The sequence below is a fragment of the Salvelinus fontinalis genome, chromosome 3 (assembly GCF_029448725.1).
Source record: "Salvelinus fontinalis isolate EN_2023a chromosome 3, ASM2944872v1, whole genome shotgun sequence".
Lineage (NCBI taxonomy): Eukaryota > Metazoa > Chordata > Actinopteri > Salmoniformes > Salmonidae > Salvelinus > Salvelinus fontinalis.
In genome coordinates, this window is record NC_074667.1 from 35255200 (window position 1) to 35282486 (window position 27287).

Below are 27287 nucleotides of genomic sequence, written 5' to 3' on the forward strand. Positions count from 1 at the left end.
ACCACCACCATGCTTGACAGTTGGTATAAGGTTCTTACTGTGTAATGCAGTGTTTGGTTTTCGCCAGGCATAATGGGGCACACGCAACAGTTGCAGCTAAAGCTGGCATAACTAGTTATTGAGTGTAAGTGGGCAATTACTTTTTCACACAGGGGAATTGGGTGTTGCATAACTTTGTTAATGAAATAAATAAAAAAGCACCATTTATTTTTGTTATTTGTAAACTAATCTGATAACATGCAGTATCCAAAAATATGCAAAAATAGGAACTCAGAAAGGAGGCAAATACTTTTTTCACAGCACTGTATAAAGGTTTATTCAATGCAATTCATGCAACTGTTGCACTTTTGTTGCACTATATTCGGGGCGTGTCTATCTAGCTCTACGATGTCACAACGTACCCTATAACTTTCATACGTACGCTTTGAAACAACGACAGCATCAAAAGGTTGAAGTGTGGAAAGAAATAGCTTGAAAATCAATCTGTTGCTGACCGCTGTGGAAATATTGACATCAGGTATGTTAATTAAAGTATATTTAATGCAGCTAACCAGTAAATTGTAAACGACACTTGAGGTTATTGTCGTTTTGACGTGATACTGAAGAGCCAGGAGATCGAGAAGCAAAACGTCGTTAGCCAGCAATGTCAATGGCAGCTACTGGTAACGTAGCTAGCTAGCTAAATGGCTGACTTTCTACTCACATTTTGTCGTCGATAAATATAAACAAACTGTCCTGATACAATGTTTTATTTTAAGACTTGTGTTTATATTATTGTTGGCAATTGGAATTTAGCGAGTGAACGTTAGCTAGCTCGCTCACTGTTTCGTATAATCACCATTCGATTGAGTTGCGCTTGATTGGGGGAGAGGGCCTTCGTTAGCCAAATTGGCTGGCTAGCTAGGATAGTTCGACATCAAGTTACGTTACATGTCTGGCTATCATGACAACGCCCCCTTCAGCTAGCCGAATCATGGTTTGGGAGCATTATGTTACACGACCCAAATATCTAGCTAGGTAGATTTGACTAACTCAAATTGCCAATGACATATAGGTTGTAGCCTGAAATTAGCTACCTACTGTAGCTTCCTGGTTACACTTTGTCCTCTCACAGCTAAGTAGCTAACGTTACTGTCATGTTGAATCCATTGCGTAGGTGGCCTGATGTTAACTCGTTTGCGATTGCGATAATGTTTCATCACATTAGACAGAGCTGTTAAATATTTTCCGATAGTTAGCCGTAATAGTTACTGGTGGCGGGATGATTTTGGCCTAGATCTTTTTACAGTAGTCGTGTGTTTACGTTAAGCAACTGTCGCTAGGTAGCTAAGTACATCTGAACGATTTGAGATTCAGAATTGAGGTTTGAACTCAGGAAGCCCATAACTGAGCTGCACTTGGTCAGAACACAATTATGGTTAGGAACAGATCGACATTTACTGTGGGGGAGGGTTGTAAAGTATTTTTTCCCCCTTTGGGATGGGTTGTGTATTTAATTTTTGGGGGGCACAGGGTAGGGTATTGAGTTTTTTGCCCCTGGTTTACATTCGCTCCTCTGCTCATTTTCCCAATAAACAATGTCTCAACTTTTTGATATTACCCTAATAAAGTTCAGAAACATTTGGTATGGCGTGGCTGTTAGTATGCTTTAGCTAATGCAGGCCTATGATATGATGGCAGTGCGCCCCGGTGCTCCAACTGACTCCACTTGAGCTGAGGAAGACTGTTTCTGGCCTACCAGAGTTACTTCTATAATCTAACAATATAATGTTTATCTTTCTACAAAATATGTTTCAAAATTAACAAATTAGCCTCTATGTTTATATGCCGGTATTTATGCACGGACCGGTTTGGGTTTTTACTTTACCCTTTATAACAGTATTTGAATGTTTGGTTTGTTAAATATGATACGCCATGTGTAACGTCCATTTTTATATTTTACTCCGCTACTTGAGTCATATTTCTCTCGCTACAAAGTACTGAGTCAGGTAGCTAGCTAATACAGCCTGATACCAGTACTGGTGGAGGCTTAAATCAGCATGTTTGTGCAACAGTATCTTCTAAGTCAGAGGAATAGGCGAAGCATGAATATGTTGGCTATATGAATAAAGATTTAATGTAGTCAAAGATTATAGGGTCCCCTAGGAAACACTGAATATCACTTTGGTTCCTACCCTGTCACAATAACTAGTCCATGGCAAACAACACTCTATTCAAAGTGCCTACTGTTATTTATATTATAATAAACATTCTATTTCCATGTTTCCGAAAGTTCACCCAAGTGTTTTGATCTAATTCGCAATTGCAACATTTGGTTAAAAATAAGTCCTAGTATTTTTGCACATATCGTGGAAATGATCTCAAATGAGTGCTGAAAATGCAGAAATTGATGTAAATGCAGGAAATTATTTTAGGTTGAATTGAATAGTATAAAACAATCCGAATGTAGAAAGACCCATTGAAAAAAATGTGAATATGTGTTGCTACCCTAGGGTCACGCACTACCCCTAAAGCAAATTTAGAACTTTTATTAATCAAAAACATAGAATACCATCATACCGTGAAAAATACCATATGATATTTTGCACATTTCGCCTAGCCCTAGCAGAAGCCGTAGCCATCTGACATAAAGAAATGCATCTTGGTGTCAGAGCATGCCACCAGCATATCTCACTACATGGCCAAAAATTTGTGGATTTGGTTATTGCAGCCACACTTGTTGCTGCAGTGTATAAAATCGAGCACACAGTAATGCAATCTCCATAGACAAACATTGGCAGTAGAATGGCACGTACTGAAGAGCTCAGTAACTTTAAACGTGGCATCGTCATAGGATGCCACCTTTCCAACTAGTCAGTTTGTCAACATTTCTACCCTGCTTGAGCTGCCCTGGTCAACTTAGACTACTGCTCCACTCGGGAGCCCCTAAGGCACTGCATCTGTTCTAGAAGTGTCAACCGGCCATGATTAGAGTCCCATAGGGCGGCGCACAATTGGCCCAGCGTGTTCAGGGTTAGAGTTTGGCTGGGGTAGGCCTTCATTGTAAATAAGAACTTGTAATTCACTGTCTTGCCTAGTTAAATAAAATAAGTACTGTTAATATGAAGTGGAAATGTCTAGGAGCAACAACGGCTCAGCTGCAAATTGGTAGGCCACACAAGCTCACAGAACAGGACCGCCGAGTGCTGTAGCGCATAAAAGTAATCTGTCCTCGGTTGCAACACTCACTACATAGTTCTGGATGCAACGTCAGTGCAAGAACTGTTCGTTGGGAGCTTCATGAGTTTCCATGGCCAAGCAGCTGCAAACAAGCCTAAGAACACCATGTGAAATTCCAAATGTCTGCTGGAGTGGTGTAAAGCTTGCCGCCATTGGACTGTAGCAGTGGATACAAGTTCTCTGGAGTCCAACAGACGAATCTGGGCATGCCAGATGCCAGGAGAATGCTACCTGCCCCAACTATGAAGTTTGGAGGAGGAATAATGGTCTGGGCTATTTTTCATGGTTCGGGCTAGGCCCCTTAGTTCCAGTGAATGGAAATCTTAATGCTACAGCATACAATGACTTTATAGACTATTCTGTGCTTCAAACTTTGTGGCAACAGTTTGGAAAAGGCCCTTTTCTGTTTCAGCATGACAATGCCCCATTGCACAAAGTGAGGTCCATACAGAAATGGTTTGTCGAGATCAGTGTGGAAGAACTTGACTGGCCTGCACGGCCTCACTAATGCTCTTGTGGCTGAATGGAAGCAAGTCCCCACAGTAATGCTCAAAATTTTGTGGAAAGCCTTCCCAGAATAGTGGAGGCTGTAGAATATTCACATAAATCTATTTATGTAAAAAATAAAATAGGGACCACAATGGAAATAAGTCCCCGACTTCGCAATCCTGGTCGCTTTAAGTTGTGTATTTTTTATTTTTTTAAATGACATAAGATCAATCCAAACTGTTCACCTGCCAATTTGATGAATGGAAAGAGACATCTGTTACGAAACACAAAAGTTTAATGACATTTGGAGATTGCCAAGCTTTCGATACTGGGAAAGCCTACAAGATAGAGAGGGCTGTATTTTCTGTTTGTGGAGTTGGGACATAGTCTATTTATTGTGGTGTTGAAAACCATGATATTGAAGTGCCCAATGTCAGTATGCTTTGTTGTGTGGTGCATTGGCACATAAATCTGTTGGTAGAAATTTCATTGCATATATTTTATATAAATATGGCATCAAAATATAAAATCAGATTTACCTCTAGCTGAGACTGCAGCCGGCTCTGATCGCAGTGTAATGAGAAAGGCAGGGAGCTTGAGCAAGTCTGTGGTAGTCAGCGAAACACCAACCTTCTGACCCATAGCCCTGCGTGGCATCGACCACAAGCATGCTGAAGTGGCAGTCGTTATCCACGTTTAATCATAATTGCGTTCCTACCCCAGTGCAGCTCAATGTAAATAAGCGTGACTTTAGGGTCGGTATCTTTTTGGCAAAGCCCCCATACAAGACCTTAGTAATGAATGCAATCTAACTTAGGCTAATCAAAACAATTCATTCCTTGCATAAGTGGAGGAGGCTACATTTGTTCATTTTCAGACACAGAGAGTTAACGTTAGCTGTCTATTTGATCTACCAAAGAATGTGATCCAGAATAGATAGGAAGTGACAATGTACTTTTGGTTCTGGTGACGCAGACACATGTTTTCAGTTCTACCATTCCAGGACATGTAGACTAGTTAAAGTTTCTAAATTAAGAAGGCTGTATTTATTTCATGATGTTACTGTACTAATCAACAGCCATGTCTAATGTCCATCTCATATCTGTTTTGTTTCAGGAAATTTTACTCCTGTGACAGGGTCCAACCAAATCCAGACAAGATGAACGTGTTCGATCGAAGTATTAATTTTGATTCCCTTTTTAAATTTTCCCAAATGTGAGTATCTCGGATTACTGTTTTCACACAATGTCTGATAATCGTAGGGAGACTCACTGTCACCATGGCTGTATCATCATCATCATGAGTCATTCATTGAACAGAAGCAGTCTAGTGTTCACAAACTGGTTTTGCTACAGACAGTGATGTGTTACCAAATTAGAATATGACTAGGTAGCCCTAACTGATAAGGAGGCGGACATTTTTTGTTAGTGTATTTTCTGTAGAGCTAAACCTGTTCCTCGTACAATTAAAAACTCCCCTCTATCTTAGCTCCCGCTCCACTCAGGCTACAAACCTAGCTAATGTGGGGTAGGGTAGTGATACATCAATTAATCTGTGGATGTTAGGCTTTGTGGGTGTTTTATGTGGAAGAGTGTCAATATAGTTTTCTTGCAACTTAATGAAGAATAATAACATCTATCCATCTATTCCTTATACAATACAGCTCCCACTCCACTCAGCTGCACCTGAAGAATGTCTACTCCAGCCTGGCCCTGTGCATGTTTGTGGCTGCAGCAGGAGCCTACGTCCACGTCGTCACCAGGCTCTTCCAGGTAAGCAGAGGCAGTGGGAACAAGTACATCCAAACTGAAGCACTTTTATTAGTGTGCTCTAATATTAAAGGGCCAATGCAGTGTATTTTTTTAAAATTTTATCTCAATATCAGATAATTCCTGGGTAACAATTTAAGTACCTTACTGGGATTGTTTTCAATTAAAGTAGCTCAAATCACAAATGGCTCATTTGATTTGTCACATGCTTCGTAAATAAAAGGTGTAGGCTGTGAAATGCTTACTTACTGGTCCTTTTTCAACAATGTAGATTTAAAGATAATTTTTTTTTTTAAAGTGACACATGGCTATATACAGGGAGTACCAGTGCAGGGGTATGAGGTTGTTGAGGTAGCTATCAAATTTTATTTACATGCATAAGTTCTTGCGAGTTTTGCTAAATGCTTGTAAGGACTAGAAGCGAGGCAGCCCTCTCTATCGACGCCACCGTTTTCTATGTTAGCTATGTGCATATAGGTAGGGTTAAAGTAACTAGGCAACATGATAGATCATAGACAGTAGTAACAGCAGTGCGTAACCATTTAATTAGCTGTTTAGCAATCTATTGGCTTGGGGGTAGAAGCTATCGAAAAGAGAACCAAAGCACGCTTCATATAATGAATTAAAATGCCTTTATTTGTATGGCATGTTTTAATGGAACAAAGATTTAAATACTCTGACGCGTTTCGGCTGCATGGCCTTCATCGGGGAGTACAAATATACGATGTCTTCTTTTGAACAAACCATTTTCCGATCAACCCTAATTGAAGAGGGAGTGGTCACAGAACAGCTTAGTCTAAATTAATTGAACAACACCTAATAAACAACACTATACATTCATCATTGAAATAGATATGCTATCAAAATGCACATCAAGGTCAGAAGTATTAGAACCACTAGAAAACAAAGTAATTCTAGCTTTGAATAGGAGTGGGAAAAATTGAGAATAGGAGAGCCGTACATTTATAGTACACTAGATGATGGCTAACATGGACCAACGCAGTCCAAACAGCATAGGGTATTATGTCCACTAGATGACAGCAAAGGGACCACTAAGACCCTACAGGAATTGTGAAAAATCCATGTCTTCCTTTTAAACCAGGGTACTTAGTGGGCTGTAGTTTGTAAATCCCCAAACTTTCACTTTGGGTTAGCAGTCCCCTTTACTTCTAATTTAGGCCTGAACATGATCAATACCCAAAGCTTGTAGGGAGGCAGGGTTGCCATGGTGTAAGTACTTGTAGTCCCTTGCCATTGTGTCTTTTTATTTTATTATTATAAAAATTAGGGGGTAGATTGGAAATGACGCACACAATTACATTGATGGAAGTTACAATCTATGGGGTAGTCTTTGTTGCCTACCTGTGTGGCGGAGGTGTGTCCCGTTAAGCCACGGTTGGGCGAAGTACGGGCCGTATCCCGCCCGCCGGGCACTTCAATCCAACCTGCGAGACATTATTATAATTACATTTTCTTTACCCCTTTTTCTTCCCAATTTTGTTGTATGTAATTGGCAGTTAGTCTTGTCCCGTCGCTGCTACTCCCATACGGACTCGGGAGAGGCCAAGGTCGAGAACCGCGTGCAGCACTGCTTCTTGACACAATGCCCGCTTAACCCGGAAGCCAGCCGCACCAATGTGTCGGAGGGAACACCACACACCTGGCTACCTTGTCAGCGTGCATGCAGTATCCAGTATCTCTAGAGGCCTAGCTAGCACTATGATGCAGTGCCTTAGGCCACTGCGCCACTCGGGAGGCCCTGCGAGACTTAAAAATATAAAAAAATATAATATTTGAGTAACAATTTTTTTACTCATTCCATGATATACAAACAACCTCCAATAGATGGCGCTGTAGCCTGGCAGGTTGCTCTGTATTTGGGCCTACAGTCAGAATTCAGAATGCGCTCAATCATTATAGCCATTTCATTGCTTGACAACTTTTGATGTGAAAAAGGAGTGCTGGGAAAATAAGAAGTGGACTCTGAATGTCGTGTGTTTTTAAAGAAGAATGGACAGCAAAATACTTTTTTTTACTAATATTGGACATAAGGCGGTATGTCTGATGCCAAGTTGGTGTCGCTGTTTTCAATTGTTTTTTTCAAGCAAGAATGCTAACTACGCTAGCCATCTGTCCTCTCAGGAAAAGGCAAAGAAGGCCTCAACTTGCCACAAACTTAAAAGCCCAACAAAATACGTTTACTAAACGGTGCTCTACTCAAGACTCTGTAACTAAGGCAAGCTACACAGTGTCACAAAGTCACAAACCATAGCAAACATTTTGCTGAAGGTGAGTTTGTGAAAGACTGTATGGTGGAGACTGCTGGTGTACTTTGTCCTGAGAGTAAAAGCCAATTAGAGACAATCACCAGGCGCATGGAAGTGATAGGTGAGGAGCTAATCTCCGAGTTGAAGAAAAAAGCAGATGGCTTTGATCTTTTTTTTGTGTGTATTTCACTGGATGAGAGTACTGACATCAGAGACACTGCTCAACTTAACATTTTTGTCAGAGGAATAAATGAGAACTTCTTGCGTTGGACTCAATGATGGGAACAACCAGGGACTCTGACTTGTATGACAGGGTGTCTTCCCGCTTGGGGAAAAATGCTCCACGGTAGATGAAAACTGACAAACGTAACAACAGATGGATCACCAAATCTAACCGTTAAAAACATTAATCTTTTTAGTAGGCCAAGACATAGTAAAAGAAGAAAGCCCTAACTCGGCGGAATTGATATTTCTTCACTGTATTTTTCATCAGGAAGCCCAGTGTAAAAATGTTAAAGCTGGAAAATGTTGTCAAAGTGGGTGTATAACTTGTCAACTTTAAACGGGTAAGGGAGCTTAACCATTGTCAATTTGTTCAGCTGCAGGTGTATATCTCATCTTTCAAATCAAACAGTAGAGGTACAGCCATACTTATCTATAAGAATGTTCCATTCATAATTGACAAACATATCTGATCCGGAGGGGAGATTTATTTTGATAACTGGGTCACTGTATGGGCAACCAATTACTATCTTAAACATATACGCCCCTAACACAGATACTCCTGCTTTCATGTCAAATGATACCCCTGTTCAATGAGCATTGTGTTTCCTTTGGAGTGCTGGCTGGAGATTTTAATTGTAACCCAACCCTAGAAAAATCATCAAGTCCCCACCACAAATCCTAGATCTGCAAAGATGTTGAACTCTCTTACTAAAGAGATGGGACTGATAGATATCTGGAGAGAGACTAATAGCTCATCTATGGACTATACATACTACTCTAATGTCCATAACACCTACTCCCGTATAGATGACATTTTTATCCCAAAGTTTCATAAATTCATCCACGTGTACAATCGAACCCATAGCACTTTCGGATCACGCCTTTGTCCACCTCCGCTTTGACCTCTGCAAAAACATCCCGAGGTCAAAGAGCCGGAAATTCATCACCTCCATGCTATCAAACGAAGCGTTCCATACATTGGTAACTACATGGATAGACAACTACACACAAGACAACAAAGATTCTCCTGTTTCTCCGGCCACAATGTGGGACGCTGCTAAAGCCACATTTAAGAGGTCATCTAATTGCATATGCTTCCTCTAAGAAAAAAGCAATGGAAGCACACAGGCTAGATCTTGATAGGGAGCTGGAACGCTGTGAAAAAGTACATAAACAATCCCCAGACAGCACCTCCTGGAGTCAACTTAAAGCAGCCAAAGCCAAACAGAATTTGGACAATACTCGGGAGAACTTTTTTTCTTTTCTTTACTAAACAGAAATGAGAAGAGAAGGCATTCGACAGGATGGAGTGGAGCTTTCTGTTCTCAGTCTTAAAGTTCAATATGGGCCCAAACTTTATTAAATGGATCAAATCACTATACTCTCATCCAAAGGCCATGGTGACTACTAACGGACTGAACTCTGACAGATTCCCTTTGGGACGGGGCTCAAGACAAGGATGCTCGCTGTCCCCCCTGCTCTACTTGTTGGGGGCGGAGCCTCTGGCAGAGTTGATAAGGAGCAATCCAAGTATTATAGGTGTTTCTGCAGGCGGCCTGCAGCACAAGATTTCGCTTTACGCGGATGATGTCTTGCTCTACATATCCAACCCTGAGAAATCCCTTCCTCCCATTTTTGACACAATTGCTCAGTATGGCACGTTTTCAGGTTATAAGATCAATTTGAACAAATCCACTGTCTGCCCTCTCAATATTACACTCACCAGCTCTATGAAGACACTATGTCCATTCCATTGGAAGACACAGGGGTTTCAATAGCTTGGGATCTTCATAACACCAGATCTGAATAGCCTTTTCAAGGAGAATTATCTTCCACTCCTGGATCGAATCAAGAACGATCTCCAAACCTGGATCTCCCTCCCAATTAGCTTAGTAGGAAGAATTAATGTCATCCGTATGAACATCCTCCCTAGACTGAACTATTTATTTCAGATGCTCCCATGTTATCTCCCAGCTTCCTTTTTCAAAACAACTAACCAAAGCATCACCAAATTTATATGGGGCAATAAAAAACCTAGGATCAAGTTCTCCACTCTATCGAAACCTGAATCTAAGGGCGGTCTTGCCCTTCCCTCCCTTCAATTGTACTACTGGTCTGCCCAAATCCGCAACATGCTAACATGGATCACAACATGGATCACAATGTTGGATCACAATGTTAGCATGTTGGAGATAGATAGAAGCCCAATCCTGTGGTTCATTGCCACTAAGCTCAATTATATTCATTCATAAATTTAAGTGAAGTGGGCAACATAGCCAAAACCTTTGTGATTTACAGCACCCTACTAGCGTGGAGGGACTGTAAGAAATACCTGGGCATTTCCTCCTAAATATGTTCTCACTCGCCTATAGTAGGCAACCCAGACTTGCCAAAAGCCCTGAGGGATGCCAACTTTAATCTTTGGCATACTCTAGAAATCAGGACCTTTTCAGACCTATTTCATCAGAAGACCACCACTAAAATCCTTTCAAGAGCTCTGCAGTGAATTCAATGTGCCAAGATCCCAGAACTGTTGAATGAAGTTGAAACCCTTCTTGTCACAGCACAATCCATTAAAGGCAAAATATCGTATATCTATAGACTCCTGAGAAAGGAGGCTCTTCCTTCACTCCTTTGAAAATAATCTGGGATAAGGACCTTGGTCTGACTATCAGTGATGAGTTATGGGCGGAGGTTTGCGACAGGGTTTAATGCTCTTCTACTAATGTAAAAATTAAAGAATCTAATTACAAATTTTTGTATACATTTTATTACACTCCCTTGAGACTCCATACAATGAAAACAGACATTTATCCTAACTGTAAAATTTGTACTTCTGAAAGTGGAACCTATATGCATGTATTTTGGAGCTGTAGAGAGATTGCCAAATTTGAGAAAATACTAGATGTACAGTTTGATATGACCCTGTGTATCTATCTTCTTAATGCCCAGCAGGACTTTGTTCTTGATCCTGACAGAGAAAATTTGCTTATGACCATTACATACTTTGCTAAGAAATGTATTCTTCTATTGTGGGCCTCTAATACCTCTCCTACATTTCAAATGTGGATTGACCAGATTGTTGACTTTCTCCCTCTTGAAAAGCTCACTTATGACCTCCGCAAGAGACAGCCCAAGTTTGATAGACTCTGGACTCCACTACTCAACTATATTTCAAATTGGACAGAGTGAATGGGGTAATTAGGGAGATGAGCAGATGCATGTTGTGTAAGGTGCTGTAAAATCTAAAAACTAATTATTTGCTCGTTGTCTCAGCTAAGGCTGGAAATAGCTAACAAGAACCTTGATAGTGCTGCTGCAAGTTTTAGATTTTGTAATAATTATTCTTTGTATGTATGTATATACACTGCTCAAAAAAATAAAGGGAACACTTAAACAACACAATGTAACTCCAAGTCAATCACACTTCTGTGAAATCAAACTGTCCTCTTAGGAATCAACACTGATTGACAATAAATTTCACATGCTGTTGTGCAAATGGAATAGACAAAAGGTGGAAATTATAGGCAATTAGCAAGACACCCCCAATAAAGGAGTGATTCTGCAGGTGGTGACCACAGACCACTTCTCAGTTCCTATGCTTCCTGGCTGATGTTTTGGTCACTTTTGAATGCTGGCGGTGCTTTCACTCTAGTGGTAGCATGAGACGGAGTCTACAACCCACACAAGTGGCTCAGGTAGTGCAGCTCATCCAGGATGGCACATCAATGCGAGCTGTGGCAAGAAGGTTTGCTGTGTCTGTCAGCGTAGTGTCCAGAGCATGGAGGCGCTACCAGGAGACAGGCCAGTACATCAGGAGACGTGGAGGAGGCCGTAGGAGGGCAACAACCCAGCAGCAGGACCGCTACCTCCGCCTTTGTGCAAGGAGGTGCACTGCCAGAGCCCTGCAAAATGACCTCCAGCAGGCCACAAATGTGCATGTTTTTAGCTGATAGGAGTGGAACTCTGGGTGGTTGTCTGCTGCAATAACTCATCTTAGACAAGTATTGATGACTTGTGCTTTCCGAGATGTCGTTCTTCACGCCACTGTTCTACTTCGCCGGTATTTGTCTGTTTGTGGCCCACCTGTTAAATTGCAAGAATACTGCAAGCTTTCTTGTCACCCCCCTCCCCCCCCCCCCCATCCAACAAGTTTACAGAGAATGTCGCACCATTCTCTGTAAACCCTACACACTTTTGTGTATGAAAATCCCAGGAGGGACACTGTTTCTGAGATACTGGATCCAGAGTGTGTAACACCGAATGTCATATGTTTTCCCCATTCAAACTTGAGGCATTCAGTTACTGTTCAATGTCTGCCTGCTTATATAGAAAGCCATGGCCACGTGACTCACTGTTTGTAGGAGCGCTCCGTTTTCATGTTCGGGTGGTGTACCTAAACCTTCAGTGTGTCTGTGTGGAGAGTGGGGGGGTAGATTTCACAAAATATGGTCATATGACATATGATTGGTAATGCTTTGAAGGTTTTTCATTTAACTGGTGAATGACAATCTCCATTGATGTTATTACATTATAATAACTGTTGCTGTGTGTTTTGTGTCCATTAGGGTGGGATGTTGACCATGCTGGGCTCCCTGGCCATGATGGCTTGGCTGGCTATGACTCCCCACAGCCCTCTGACTGAGAAGAAGAGACTGGCCATCCTCTCTGGTTTTGCCTTCTTCACAGGTAACCTCATCTGCCCTATAGCTCTGTCAGAAAAGGGCCTACACAGTGTGTGCACTCATTCAATCACCCTCATGCATTGAATTGGTGCAAACGTGGCTGGAGGGAGTTTTCACCATAGAGATCCTATTAAATTACAAAAGGGACTATTTCATAAACCCTCAGTTCCAGAATGGGGTGAAATTGGCAGCCATAGATGCGGTAAAGTGGTCAATTGAACTTGACCACAACAATGGAATTGCCATGGAAACTCTTGGTGGAAAGATCCTGAGTCACGTCATTGCCCCCTAGCAAAATGAGGATACTTTTTAGGCTGTTGTTTAAATGTGTATTAATAATCAGGAGTATAATGCGTGTATGAACGGGAGTTAGCAGTCGCTTCTTATAAACCTGAAAGGGGACAACGTCTACATGTTTTACAACAAAAACAGCCAAACGTATCGAAATTGGACTTAAGCAACCACATTGTGGGCCTGCTACAATACATAAAACTTGACAGATGACAAATATCCTTTTTGTTAGATCAGATTTGTTGAATGTGGGTCAATCTGGTCATGCAGTAGAGTAGGTAAATACCATTAGAATAGACCACATAGCCTATACATCCATACACTGTTACATCAATAAGGGATCAGAGCTTTTACCTGGTCAGTTTGGCATGTTTTGTACACTCAATGTATATTGCCCACCCGTGCTGCATCAACCTACACTCCAACCCCTCCTGGTGACCACCCCAACTCACCCAACCTGATCTCCATGACATGAAATACAAAATCAAGCAATTGTGATAAAATCAGCAGGGTACACTTTTGCACATGAGTAACAAGTAAAGAAATGATAATGAACAGGTCATCTTTTGGGAGATAAAGTCACTACAGTAGTTATTCAATAACCAGCTGTCAATTGTTTTTGTCTAACCTGACAACGTTATACAGTCTTTACTGTAATGACATAAGTGGTGAGTTATCATTAAAACCTCTACGGGATCGGTGTCCCAAACCAGGGACGGTTTTTGCTAACGTGCACTAATGTGACATAGACATGTCTTATATGGGCAGAAAGCTTAAATTTTTGTTAATCTAACTGCAGTGTCCAATTTACAGTAGCTATTACAGAAAAAAAAGACCATGCTTTTGTTTGAGTAGAGTGCACAACACCACCACTTCATGGCAACTGGTTTGATACATTCACCTCTGAAGCTAAGTAACGTTCTTACATTCAGTAATCTTGCTCTATTTTGTCATCCTGAGGGTCCCAGAGATAAAATGTAGCATAGTTTGATAAAATCTATTTTTATAATCAAATGTAGGAACTGGTGTCTACACTTTGACCCCACTGCTGTCTCTTGCTCCACACCCACCCTGCCCGGCCATCTAGATGTGTATAAGTTAGAGCCATCATGTATGACATTCCTGGGAGTGTGTAAACATATATTTTTTATTACCATAGTATTTTTGTATGTTCTATCTAGTTATGTACTTAAATTTATCAATTGACCAATTTGGCACATTTGGGCAAACTCCATGCAGATATTGTGCAGTAATTTAATTCTTCAGTGGATCAGTATGAAATGTTGCCCACTGCAGCCATCTGGTGGCTAAATTCTGAATTACACTTGTCAAGTATGGGTTTCTCTTGTATTTCAAAGATGATGAAATAAAAATAATAGAAAATGCATGTTTTGTTTGTTTAGGTTAAAGATGGGGTTTACAGTTGTGTGCGTACTTTCAATACAAAGTGTGTACCTAACACTGGGAAAGCTGCCTGTGCAAAATCCCACCATCGCATCCCAACTGTATCAATATTAGGTTACCTCTGAGTTAACCTGAACAACTTTCACCTGTTAACTTTCAAGGATTTGAATAGAACACACCGTGTCAGTTGTGGTCACAATAAAATCCACTGACAGTCAAGGAATAGCTAATCAGCCTATACATTATCCGCCTTTAACAATAGTCCAGACCGACTCCTGTCCATCTTCCTGTATTAGCCAGCTCTCTTCGCTGCTGTTTTCAACTCACTCCAGGCTAGTATTGATGTAGTATGTGAACGAATCAGTCTTTCTGAAAAGCCATACTAGTCAGTTAGTAATCCCGCCAGAGACGCGTCCTTTTATCCATGCCAAACTTGGTGCAAAACCACACCAATGGAAAAACCTAGCAACATTAAAAGCTGAGCTGATTGGTCAGTTTGGTTGTTCCCTATGACGAAGTAAAGGTTTGCGATAGAAGGAAGAACGCTAGAGTGAATCTTCAAGAAACCATGCGATCCCTACCTTGCATTTTCCCGGATTTTGATATGTAGCTTTTATTTTATTTGAGTGATTGCAGACAGACCAGAGAGCCTCGACGTCATGGATAGTTGCATTGTTTTTAGAGGTAGGTAAACTGTGAATTATCACTAGCTTACAACGCCGATTTTTGCGAAGCTCTCTAGTTGTGTGCGCCGTCTAGCGTTAGCTTAGTGTGGTTAACTGTGTTTACGAAAGGACTATTGAGATACTTAACAACATGACATTTGTGCTAGTTTACAACTAAAAGAGATGCTAGCTCCAGCTGAGTGGGCAAAGCAAGCGCCCTTGATTCAGTATTACTGACAATCATCATTTTAGCTATCTACAGTTGCTTGCCTTTCGTTTAGCTCATTTCAGACGAGGCCGCGAAACTGCGCGTCTCACATGGTTCATGGCATGGCAGGCATGGGCATACTCAAAACTCCCTCTTCGCGGGGATTCCCTCTAGCGTTCTTCCTCTCTCACGCGCATTTACTTTGTCAAATTGAATGTCCAATCTCTGACCGATCAGTGCGGCTTTGAATGTTACTAGGTTACTCGTGGGCGTGGTTTTGCAACAAGTTTGTAGTGGATAGAAAAAGACGCGCCAGAGAACAAGTCTGAATGCTGGCCATCATGTAAACTATCCAGCGGCACAGCAATACCCACTGTTGGATTCTGGGTGAAACTTTGAAAATTGTTATACTCAGAAATATAGGAGCATTAGTTACAGAAGAGACATGAGGGGTGCCATAATGAAGCTTGGGAGGGGCTGAGTGCAGGGAACACGATTGAATTTTCTCCCATTATCAGTGGAAGTACTGATAAGGGGAGAAACTGTTGAAGGCTCATATCACTTAGCTCCCTGCTTAGCAATAAGGATGCAATGTTTAGCGATTAGGAGACTCCCACCCAAAGTGGAGTATGAATACTACCACGGGGGAAGCCGTGTCTGAATTACAGCTGTGTCGACCCTTTAGAGAAGCTTAAGCAAGTTGAATTCTTCCTAGTGTCCGTGAGTTATTTACTCTGAAAATTAGAACCTAACATCGCTAATCCTCGTCAACCGCTCCCCGCAAATTGAGAAAATCCTCCTCCTTTGGACTGGAAAGTTACCATTTCTGCGCCACGTTTGAGTGTGACAGCAGAAATGCTTGGAATCTGCTTTTCTGAGACCAGTCCTTTGCCTGTGAAAAGGCCAGATGCTTTGTATTGGTGTAGTTGCTGTAGTCTGCCATGAATTGGATCTCCTGCCCGGCCAGAGTGGGAGCGTTCCTCCTAGCCGCCTTCAGAATGCAGTGTCGGTCAGTGAATCTGCGCACCTGGATAATCAAGGTTCGGAATCCGGCTGAGTTGCCATTGTGCCGGCCTATCCAAAGAGCTCTCATAACTTCCAGTTCGGTACCAGTCAGCTCTGGAAACCACTCTGGAAGTTCTCTTGATGAAAGAGTGCGTTCTGGCCTTATTCTCACATTTTTCTGTTGCATGCCCTTGTGGCGAGCCATTTTCTCCTCCATCGTCCAATTCTGGTTTGGCCCTGAGTCGACTTCTCCTTACATTTGTCAAGTCTATTGTCCAGCTTTGCACTCAGCTCAGGTTTTTTTTTTTCTTTTCTTTTTTTTTTACATCAGTAATGCATTTGGAAAAGTAATCCTGAATAAAAGCAACTTTGTTTGTACTCCACTAAACTGAGGCGATGAACTCTTGTTGGTTTACAATAGCTTCATCTAACATGGTAGCTAGCACTTTGTTGTCAGGAGATGTCTTCTTTGATTTAGCTCATGTGGCATGTTATCGTGAGTAAGTTACTAAATACTGTTACAGGTTAGCTGTGTTAAATCAACTGAAATGCTTCTGAAAAAGCAGCCATATTTCTGGCACGTGACTCCCATCAGTTAGAGGCATAATCCTGATTTAACTTGAGCAGGAAAATTTAAGTGAGGCATGTGATATCAGAAAACGTGTAGTAGAATTGTCAACCTAAAAATATTGTCTTAATTATAAATACAGTTTATTCAGGTTTTAGAATTTCTGAGTAAATACTCTCTAAATATGTAAACAGACTTTTTTTTTTGGATTTCTTGGGAAGCTGTGAGTGCTATTATATGATACAATATCACTGATTTCAGCCAGTGTGGCTGTAGATTGACTCCATTGTTTGAATTAAATGTTTGCATATTGGCAGTTAAAGAAATAATTGGAAAAATATTTATGAAATTAAGTGGATGGCTAGCTAGTGAACAAACATTAAAATGCATATTCATTCTTCAAACTCATTGTGTAAAATAATCTTATCACAATGGCTGACCTTTATCCCATTATAAGAAGGTACATGTCCATTCTAATTCTATGGTTTCCCCCATATTCTCATGAGGGGAGGGTACGAGTACACACTTCCAAAGAAAGGTAGAGAATCGGAATGCAGCCTATGTATTTTTAGCTATTGAAGTAGTCATGAGCTGATGTTTTCCTCTTCATTTCAGGTGTTGGTTTGGGCCCAACCATGGATTACGTCATCTCTATTAACCCAAGGTAAGATGACAGTAATAATGTTTATAGTAGCTAGTTTCTTTCAATGAGGGGTTTCTCCTGAGGTGACTGAATGAGCCTCACATCTCTCTGCTCCTCCAACCAGCATCATTGTGACAGCCTTCCTGGGGACCTCAATCATCTTTTTGTGCTTCACGCTGAGTGCCCTCTACGCCCAGCGCAGGAGCTACCTCTTCCTTGGAGGTAAAGTGCTGTACTTTCTCATTCATGCATAACGGACCAAATAATGAAGGACGAGCACTTTAGTTTTGAGTTCCATGAAGTGGGTGTGGATGTGATGACTTATTTTTTGCTATCTATAAATAAGTATAATCCACCTGGTACCGACAACCTGTATGGTAAATTGCTGAGGTTGGTGGTGGAATGCATTGTGACATTTTAAATGTAAGCCTAGAAGACGGTGTGTGTGTCCTCAGACATGGAGGCAAAGGTCATTCCGCTACCCAAGAATAGCAGAGCACCCACCACTTGAATGGTTTAAACAGCCGACCAATCAGCCTGTTACAAGTGCTTAGCAAACTTTTGGGGGAAAAAGTGTTTTCAAATGTAGTTATTTTACAGAAAACAAATGAACAACCGACTTTCAGCATACTTATAGGGAAGGGCGCTCCACATGCTCGGCACTGACACAAATGACAGATGATTGGCTGAAAGAAATTGACAGTAAGAAGATTGTGGGAGCTGTTCTGTTAGACTTCACTGCAGCTTTTGATGTCATTGATCATAACCTATTGCTGAAAAAACGTAGGTGTTATAGATTTGCATCCTCTGTCTTATTATTGCTTGAGTTACCTATCTAATAGAACGGAGGGTTTTAGTTAATGGAAGCCTCTCATGCAATTTCAGTTGTGTGTATGTACCGCAGGGCAGCGGGCTAGGGCCATTGTTTTCGGTTTTTACTAATGACCTTCCACTGACCTTGAATAAAGCCTGTGTGTCTATGCACGCTGACGACTCAACAGTATACACATTGGCTGCGACAGTAAAATATTTAACACCCTTAACAAAATCAAATCAAATTTATTTGCCACCTGCGCTCAATACAACAGGTGTAGGTAGACCTTAGAGTGAAATGCTTACTTACAAGCCCTTAACCAACAATGCTTTAAGAAGTTTTAAGATAAAGCGTTAAGTAAAAAAATTGAAATAAAAGTAACAATTAAACAGCAGCAATAAAATAACAATAGCGAGGCTATATACAGGGGGTACTGGTTAGACGAGGTAATATGTACCTGTAGGTAGAGGTAAGGATAATAAACAGAGTAGCAGCAGTGTAAAAGAGGGGTCTGGGTAGCCTGTTAAGCTGTTTAGGAGTCTTATGGCTTGGGGGTAGAAGCTGTTTAGAAGCCTTTTGGACCTCGACTTGGCGCGCAGTAGCAGAGTGAACAGTCCATGACTAGGGTGGCAGGAGTCTTCGACAATTTTTAGGGCCTTCTTCTGACACCGCCTGGTATAGAGGTCCTGGAAGGCAGGAAGCTTGGCCCCGTTGATGTACTGGGCCGTACGCACTACCCTCTGTAGTGCCTTGCGGTCGGAGGCCGAGCAGTTGTCATACCAGGCAGTGACGCAAACCAGTCAGGATGCGTAGAGCTCCAGACAGTTTTAGAATGGGTAACTAGCAATAGGCTGGTTCTAAATATCTCAAACTAAAATCATAATTGTTTGGGGACAAATCACTCGCTCAACGCTAAACCTCATTTTAGATATATTATTGAATAATGTGATGATTGAGCAAGTTGAGGAGACTAAACTGCTGGGTGTAACTCTAGATAGCAAGCTGTCATGGTCCAAACCTATTGACTCAATGGCTGCTAAAATGAGAAGAGGTCTGTCCATTATAGGGCGACGCTCTGAATTCAGTTGACCAGAGAGGTCCCACAGGCCCTAGTTTTGTCGCACCTGGACTACTGCCCATCTGTGTGGTTGTGTGCGGCAAAGAGGGACATCGGTAAACTGCAGTTGGTCCAGAACAAAGCAGCACGTATCGCACTTAGGTGTACGGAGGACAAGTGTCAGTAACATGCATGTCAATCTCTCCTGGCTCAAAGTTAAGGAGAGATTGACTGCATCACTATTGGTCTTTGTGCGAGGTATTGATGTGTAGAAGGTACTGAACTGTCTGTTCCAGCAGTTGGCACAAAGTTCGGACACTCATTGGTACAACACAACCAGAAGTCTCTTTACAGTCCCCAGGTCCTTACCAGAGGCTTGGAAACACACCGTATTAAATAGAACCTTAAACATGGAACTCTGCCATTCCAGGTATTTTTTAAAATGTAACCTTTATTTAACTAGGTAAGTCAGTTAAGAAAAAATTCTTACTTGCTATGACTACCTACCCCGGCCAAACCCGGATGACGCTGGGCCAATTGAGCGCCGCCCTATGGGACTCCCGATCACGGCCGGTTGTGATACAGCCTGGATTCGAAACGGGGTGTCTGTATTGACTCCTCTAGCACTGAGACGTGCCTTAGACCGCTGCGCCACTCGGGAGCCCAAGCTAGCAAGAAGAACAGATTTTTTTTTAAACAGATAAAAGAACACCTTACTGTGCAAAGGGGACTGTGAAGAGACAGTCATTTTATGTGTCTTGTTTTGTAGTTTGCACTTATGTATTTGACCTAGATATTGTGTGTATGTACTGATATGTAGGCTGTGACGTTTTTTTAAATGTATGTATTGCGGTCCTTGAACTAATAACGTTCTGTATTATGTCATGTTTCATGTGGACCCCAGGAAGGGTGAAGGGGATCCTAATGAATACCAAAGTGTTCTGTGCTGCTAACCAGATATTGTGTAATGTAAAGGAACTGAAACTATAGAAAGTAAACTCGCACACCTTGAAGTGCTACCAGGTGCATAGAGAAGGAAGTGTACTCATTACCGGTGTGCTGGAGTTTTCCTTTTTATTAATGAACTGAAACTTACCACTCTGGATTTAGTGAGACTGTGCTCACTAAATAAATGTTACCATATGCACATACCCTAAATAAAGAACTTTCCAACTTTCTATTCTGTTCATTTATTTATCGCATAAATATTTCTGTCTTTCAGGTACTCTGATGTCCGGACTGTCCATCCTGCTCCTGGTCTCTTTCCTCAACATGTTCCTGGGGTCTGTCATGTTGTTTACGGTAAACAGGAAAATAAACCAATATTGTCATGTTTGCTTTGTTTTGAGCCATTATTATTGCTACAAAATGCTGTACAATGCTACTCTTCATGGACTTAGCTATTAGTTACAGTATGACTTAGTGCGCTGGTTGTTATTTTCACCAAGCATTTCTCTCTTTGTGTGTGTGTGTGTGTGTCTAGGCTCACATGTACCTTGGTCTGGTCATCATGTGTGGATTTGTGCTGTTTGACACTCAACTCATCATTGAGAAGGCTGAGATGGGAGACAAAGACTACATCTGGTAAGGGACACACACTCTCTGGGACTGGTGATGAGGGTGAGTGGTTAGATGTTGAAACACATTGTTTTGCCTGGGATTTAGTCTGTCAAACCGTGACTGTAAATTAAAATTAAAATGTTTCATTGGTACCACTCCTAAAGTTAGGAGCACAATATAACATTTAGGAGCACTAGAAAAAAGGCAAAACTTTTTTTATTGAGATATATCCTGTAACTTATATTGGGCATATATGATTTTGACTTGAAGCACATGTTGTGCCATAGAAACGAGTAGGTAACCCTGTAAATAGATTTGTTAATTTATAAAAAGCTAAAATGTTGATGTAAATACCCGTCGCTGAAAATAGTTATTTCTGGAATATTAGATTTCTACATAGTCATGGCCCTATAAAATGTGTCTTTATTTTCGTTAACATTATTTCCCGTTTTTGTTTTGTCCAAATTCCGTTTAATCCGTTTAGTTTTCACTTTTTTTAAATAGAACATCCAGTTTTGTTTTTCTAAGTCCACAACAATACTTAAACCACATCAGGAGACCGCTTTTCTAAGACATTTACATTTTTTTGTGTAGTTACCCTTTAATTCAAGTGCACACCATGCACCTATAGCAATAGACTGTTTGGTTAAAAGTGTTTCTGTAGCGTGCGTGCGCAGAGTTTGCAGAACAAATGCTTAATGGATTGATGCAAGGAAGCGTATCTTTCTGCCAGGTTAGGCTACTTTGTACTTAACATTTAATTGAAAGCCTTTCCATCTACCAGAAAGCAGTTGCCGTTAGCGATGCTAATGATTACCCAAAGTGGTAGACATATGCACGAACGGTACCGCGCGCGCACACAGACGGGACATCCCTGTGCTTTGCATCTTCAGAAAGTTGCAGGAAATACGAATTCTTATCCGTTGTGTTCATGTCTCATGATATACTTGGGCAAATTGAATGAATCTTTCAAAATGTTTGGGCTAGAAACAATCCGTTGTGATGTAGCCTGGTATTGGTGCAACCATATTCGCTAACGAGTCTGACTTTTTTTCTCTCGAAGGCACTCAGAAACAACAGTACAGTGAAACCTAATCATTACAACAATTATCTGGGGGGTTTTCTAGGTGCACTGGGGCTTCCAAAGACAAATTCCAGGTCACACAAGAAAATATTAAGGAGCATATTATGGTTGGGCTTTAGATTGAGAAGAAAAGATTGCAAACAGAAAAACACACAGTAGGGTATACAATACGATTGGTATGCACTTGGTAATTGGGGCCCTTTTACAATGAGCGTATCAAGTGTTTTGTAAGATATGTGATAACACTTCTCTTTTCACCCTGTTGAAGGCACTCTGTGGATCTCTTCTTGGACTTTGTGACCATCTTCAGGAAGCTCATGGTTATTCTGGCCATGAATGAGAAGGTACAATATTGACAGTGTATTGCTTTTTATATAGTATACCGACTACAATACACTTCCGCTATCTCTCATACACATTGCTATGTTTTGAGCCATAGAAAAACATGAACCTAGGATCAGAAAGCATTCTATATACATTATGTACAATAAACCCGCATATTGTAATGTTGCACTTTGCACTGCTAGGCTAATAATGGTTTAATGTCAGTTAGTTGAAGTGTTCTCTTTATTTAGCAGGACAACAAGAAGAAGGAGAAGAAGTAAATGTGGAGGAATGCAAGCAAATAAAAGATCTAACTTGGAATTGCATCAGGAGTGCTTCTGGTGCATTCACATAACTGCTTAATTATTCTAATTATTTAGACCATTTTTGATTTTGTACTTTGATATAGTGTCTTAATTGTTAGGAATCGATTGGTTTGGGCTTTGGCGTAAGGTTTGACGTTTTTAAAAGTTGATGTTAAGGTTTTAGACGTCCCTGTTTTTTTTTGTTTTTTACCTCCTGTTTTGAAGGGATGGTGTAGTTAACAGACTTAGTTATTTTTGCATTGTCAAGTAACGATTTGAGACAATTTGTTCTTTGCTCTTCCATCTGATTAAGTAGGAAATCAATGCCTCAAATAATTTTGAAAATGGCCACTTTTTATATACCAACTGATTAAAGTACACTATCAGTTTGGAGTTGTGCGAGGTTGTTAATTCTGTGAATATTATCTGTCCATTTGGGAATTCTGCCACTTAAATAATCCACACGCTATATTAGTCTCAATTATGACATCACATGTTTTTTGTTGCGATGAGTAATGAAGAACATGATGCATTTGTAAGGTCATTTACATGGGGTGTCATTTATTAGCCAATTACAAATATTGCTACTGCTATTACAGTACAATCCCTTTTTACTGAAGTCATGCATTTGTAACATTTCCCCTTGAATGATCAGAGTAATTTACTGGTTAAATTTAAGACATTGATTCTCCCTGTGAGGCTGCTCTAACCAGTCTTTGTTGTAGTTTGTGCCAATAGGGGATCTTATCAGTTTGTTTTAATAAGATGCAAATGATAGAGCAGACGGCTTTGCATCTTAGATGTTAAATATCCAGACCTTGCACGGACTCATCTATTGGAACATACATGACTGCTAAGGCAGTTGTATGATATTTTTCAATGTAATTGCTGGTGGTGTCGTCTGCTATGGTGTCAAGAAAGTGATGTTTTATGGATTGACTTGTATTGAGAAGTGTAATATATATTTTCCTGATTTAATTATTTTGTCAAGCTTGTTCTCTTTCCACTACTAACAAAGATTCAGTGCTTGAAATAGAGGCAATCAGTAGAGAACCTGTGTTTCATGTAATTAGGTGACATGAAAGAAATTCCACTAATCTTCGTTATTCCCTATGTGCAGGGGTAACAACATTTATTTTCAAGGTGCACTTACAGTTTTATTGAGAAGTAATCTCTTGTGACAGGGGTTACGGGATTAATTGAGAAGGTATATGGCAGTACTGCCAAATTCAAACCAGTCTAGTCAATTAACTCACTGAATCACATGGCATAGCATCCAGTTACCAGTCAGAACGTGTCCTCATCTACCCAGTAATACCTTGGCTAAAGGATTAGCCATTACAAATGTTTCAACCTCTCGCTTGATGTTGGTAATCAAGATGAAGTGAAATTTACTTTTTCTGATATGGGTCGTAGTCCTTAATTTTTTAACCTTTTTAATTGAATGACATTGAACAGATAATCTGGCAGTCAAACATCCTCTGCTATGCAGCTCAAGGCTTTATTTTCTTAGAAGTGCCAATAACAGTACAAGTTTACCAAACTAATCACCTGTTGCTTTTCAACTGAGGATTTTACTGTTTCAAAAATGAAATAACTGCATATCTTATACTGTGAAATTTGTTTTGCTTTTACGGGAATTACTGTTGTAATTCTGCTACATTTAATGTAATTTAAATTTGTTAAAATAAAGTTTGATTAAGTCAATGACACTTATGCTCATGTTTTAATAATGGTTGCAAAGTAGCACACATCCATCCCTATGTGGATTTTTAACAGGGCTTAGTAATTTCTATCCGACAGTGTACAAAACATTAGGAACAACTGCTCTTTCCATGAGACTGACCAGGTGAACGCTATGAACCCTTACTGATGTCATCTGTTAAGTCCACTTCAATCAGTGTAGATGAAGGGGAGGAGACATTAAGCTTTGAGACATGGCTTGTGTATGTGTGCCATTCAGAGGGTGAACGGGAAAGACAAAAGTGCCTTTGAACGAGGTATGGTAGGTGCCAGGTACACCGGTTTATGCCAAGAACTGCAGTGTTACTGGGTTTTTCATGCTCAACTGTTTCCTGTGTGTATCAAAAATGGTAACTTGACACAACTGTGGGAAGCATTGGCATCAACATGGGCCAGCATCCCTGTGGAATGCTTTCGACACCTTGTAGAGTCCATGCCCTGATGAATTGAGGCTGTTCTGAGGGCAAAAGGGGGTGTAACTTAATATTAGAAAGTGTTCCTAATTTCTTTGTACACCAGTTGTGTGTCATCCTAACTGTAAACATTGTGTATAGTACTGAATATACCCTGTCATCTCTGGGATATAAACACTAGTTATTTGATTCGGTGCAGTCTGCAATAATGATTAAAATGTAATTTCCCTATGTGAAAATGTGTAATTTACTATGGATGCAACATATTTTTATAAACTTTTGGGTCAGATTTCATTTACTGCCTAAATTTCTCATGTATTTCTCACTCCTGTCAACGGACCAGTATGTGTCAGTCAGCTCTGTTGCCTTGATTGCAAAATCTCTGTCCACAGTCATCTCCCAGGACAGTGTTTGCTACAACACCAGGAACCTCCACACCTGAGAACATTCAGTCCAATCTAGCCAATACCATTGTCCATATCAGGGCAGTGTTGCCATGGAAACAGTGATGATGAGGAGGAGCACAGTGGGTCTGGTGGGGGGATGGCTGGGGGCCAGGGAGATCCTGGGGGGGCGGGGTCCGTTGCAGAGGGGGGTGTTACAGCAGCTAATGCAGACAGAACCCACCCGGCCTGGGACACAGAAAGACTGATACCCTGCTGAAACAATCAGACAGGTGGAGAAGGAGGCACAGGCCTTCCTGTAAATCACACCTGGAAGGAGAGAGAGAAGACAAAGCCTTGGCCAAAAATTACACATGTCAAAGGGTGCACATTTTAGATCTTGTAAAACAAAAGTTATTTACTATTAACCTACTAGAATAATTCAGACTTGATGTCAGAGAAAGTCAGCAAGGCTCACCATTTTCACCCACAATCACCTCCTTCTGACAGGCATTCTGGATGTTTGCTGTGCAGTTGACAATGAACTTTGGAGCTGAACAGTCATTGTCCAACAGAGTCTCTTCACAGTGGTAACACTGCATCTGATAAGGCCAGACTGAAACGCATGCACACACACTAATTGTGATGCCTAAAATACATGGAAGGAAATCTCTAGTTACAGTGCACTACAATGGAAGTACGTGTTTCCAAGCAACCTCCATGGAGATAATGCAGTGCAGAAACTCCACAAGAGGGAGCCATTTCATTCTGTTTATGCCTCTATTCCCTCTCTAAAACATTGATAAATTCATTGTCCAGTGCCCTTTTCAATCAGATTGGACAGTAAAACAGCACAGAGGTTTAAACCCGTTAAAAATGCTATAGCCACTGCTTTTTCAACTACACTGTTACTCATTTTAACACACTATTATTATGACCACTGTCTCAGGAGAAGGAGATATTCAGATGCACTTTTAAATGTGAAGGCTATCCAATCACTTGTGGTGAAATGCCAAATCCCAACAGCCAATATAGAGATAATCATTAGTATGAAGAATCCTTGACTCACTCAACCTTGCTTCCATATTGGTAATCAGTACAGTCACCCAGCTAGTGTTCAGCAGAGATGTTTGGAATAGATCTGTTGTGCTTCCTCTGACTATCTGGGCTTGATTGATATGTTATGCCTGCATGATCTGATGGATATTGCTTGCAACACATAAAACACATTATAGCAGCACTTTGTAAAACACATCGCTATATCACTAATTTGACCCCCCAAAAAACGGATTACATCCTTATTCATGGTATTGTACTTTATGTCTCTATGTCGGGTCATCAACTATAAAATATGAATGCAATGTGGCCAAACATTATTATTGCATTAGCCATAGTTCAAACAAAAATGTTAACTTGTCTAACTATAAGGGTGTTGGAGCAGAAATTATTAATGCGTCTGTCAATGACAGATTGACAGAATGGCCATTTTAATCATGTTCACTGACTGGTATTGTGATTATGACAGGTAGGCTCAGACTCCAAAGGTAAAACAAGTTCAATCATTAATTTCTGTCATTGTGTGTAATTGCGCATGTTTAGCCTACATTTAAAGCGATTACACTCATATTTGCATAATTTTAGAACATAATGTATACATTATATTAGCATAAAGCCTTTACGCATGGATTTAGTTGGGTAGGCTAAAAGGCTTCTCAAAAATCTCGTTTTATTCTACACTATAAGCTTTAAATTGAGAGATTTTGGGGCAACGAGACAATAATTAAGAAATTAATTATTACTCGGGATTGCAACTGTTATAAATAATATAAATAAACCTACACTGACATTTACAAAAGAGAAACAAACAGTAGTTATGTACCTGAGCAAAGGACGCATCCACACAGAGAAGCGAGGAGAACAAACGATTGCATCGTCCATAAACTCCATCAGGTTACTTTTTCTCCCCAAAAAACATTACACAGTTGTATGGTCAGCCTCAACTTGAATCCACTTCTGATAAAGTAGGAACAGTAATATCACCAGTAAGCATCCAGTGTCATGCCTAAAAAGGTTTCTAGGGGGCTTGCTTCTCCTAACTTTGAGTGCGCTCTGTTTGGCAAGCGTCACAGAATCAATCTCAATCTGACGCCTCGATCATACCGACTG

The 27287-nt window shown here is 40.7% G+C and overlaps 2 protein-coding genes across 3 annotated transcripts; one reads left to right on the forward strand and one right to left on the reverse strand.

Moving 5' to 3' along the window:
- Positions 1-403: 403 nt before the first annotated feature.
- LOC129845920 (probable Bax inhibitor 1) lies at positions 404-24294 on the forward strand. 2 transcript variants are annotated; one of them, XM_055913876.1, is made up of 10 exons: positions 404-517; positions 4825-4923; positions 5372-5480; positions 12538-12658; positions 17411-17459; positions 17563-17660; positions 20532-20611; positions 20793-20893; positions 22222-22297; positions 22529-24294. In XM_055913876.1, the coding sequence occupies exons 2-10, from the start codon at positions 4868-4870 to the stop codon at positions 22556-22558; spliced, it is 720 nt and encodes a 239-aa protein (XP_055769851.1). In that variant the 5' UTR covers positions 404-517; positions 4825-4867; the 3' UTR covers positions 22559-24294. The 2 variants fall into 2 exon arrangements, with proteins under 2 accessions (XP_055769851.1, XP_055769861.1); XM_055913886.1 differs by having other exon boundaries at positions 22532-24294.
- Positions 23682-27287, reverse strand: LOC129845926 (ly6/PLAUR domain-containing protein 1-like). The gene is made up of 3 exons (XM_055913902.1): positions 27001-27287; positions 25600-25737; positions 23682-25451 (listed from the first exon to the last, which is right to left on the reverse strand). The coding sequence occupies exons 1-3, from the start codon at positions 27050-27052 to the stop codon at positions 25219-25221; spliced, it is 423 nt and encodes a 140-aa protein (XP_055769877.1). The 5' UTR covers positions 27053-27287; the 3' UTR covers positions 23682-25218.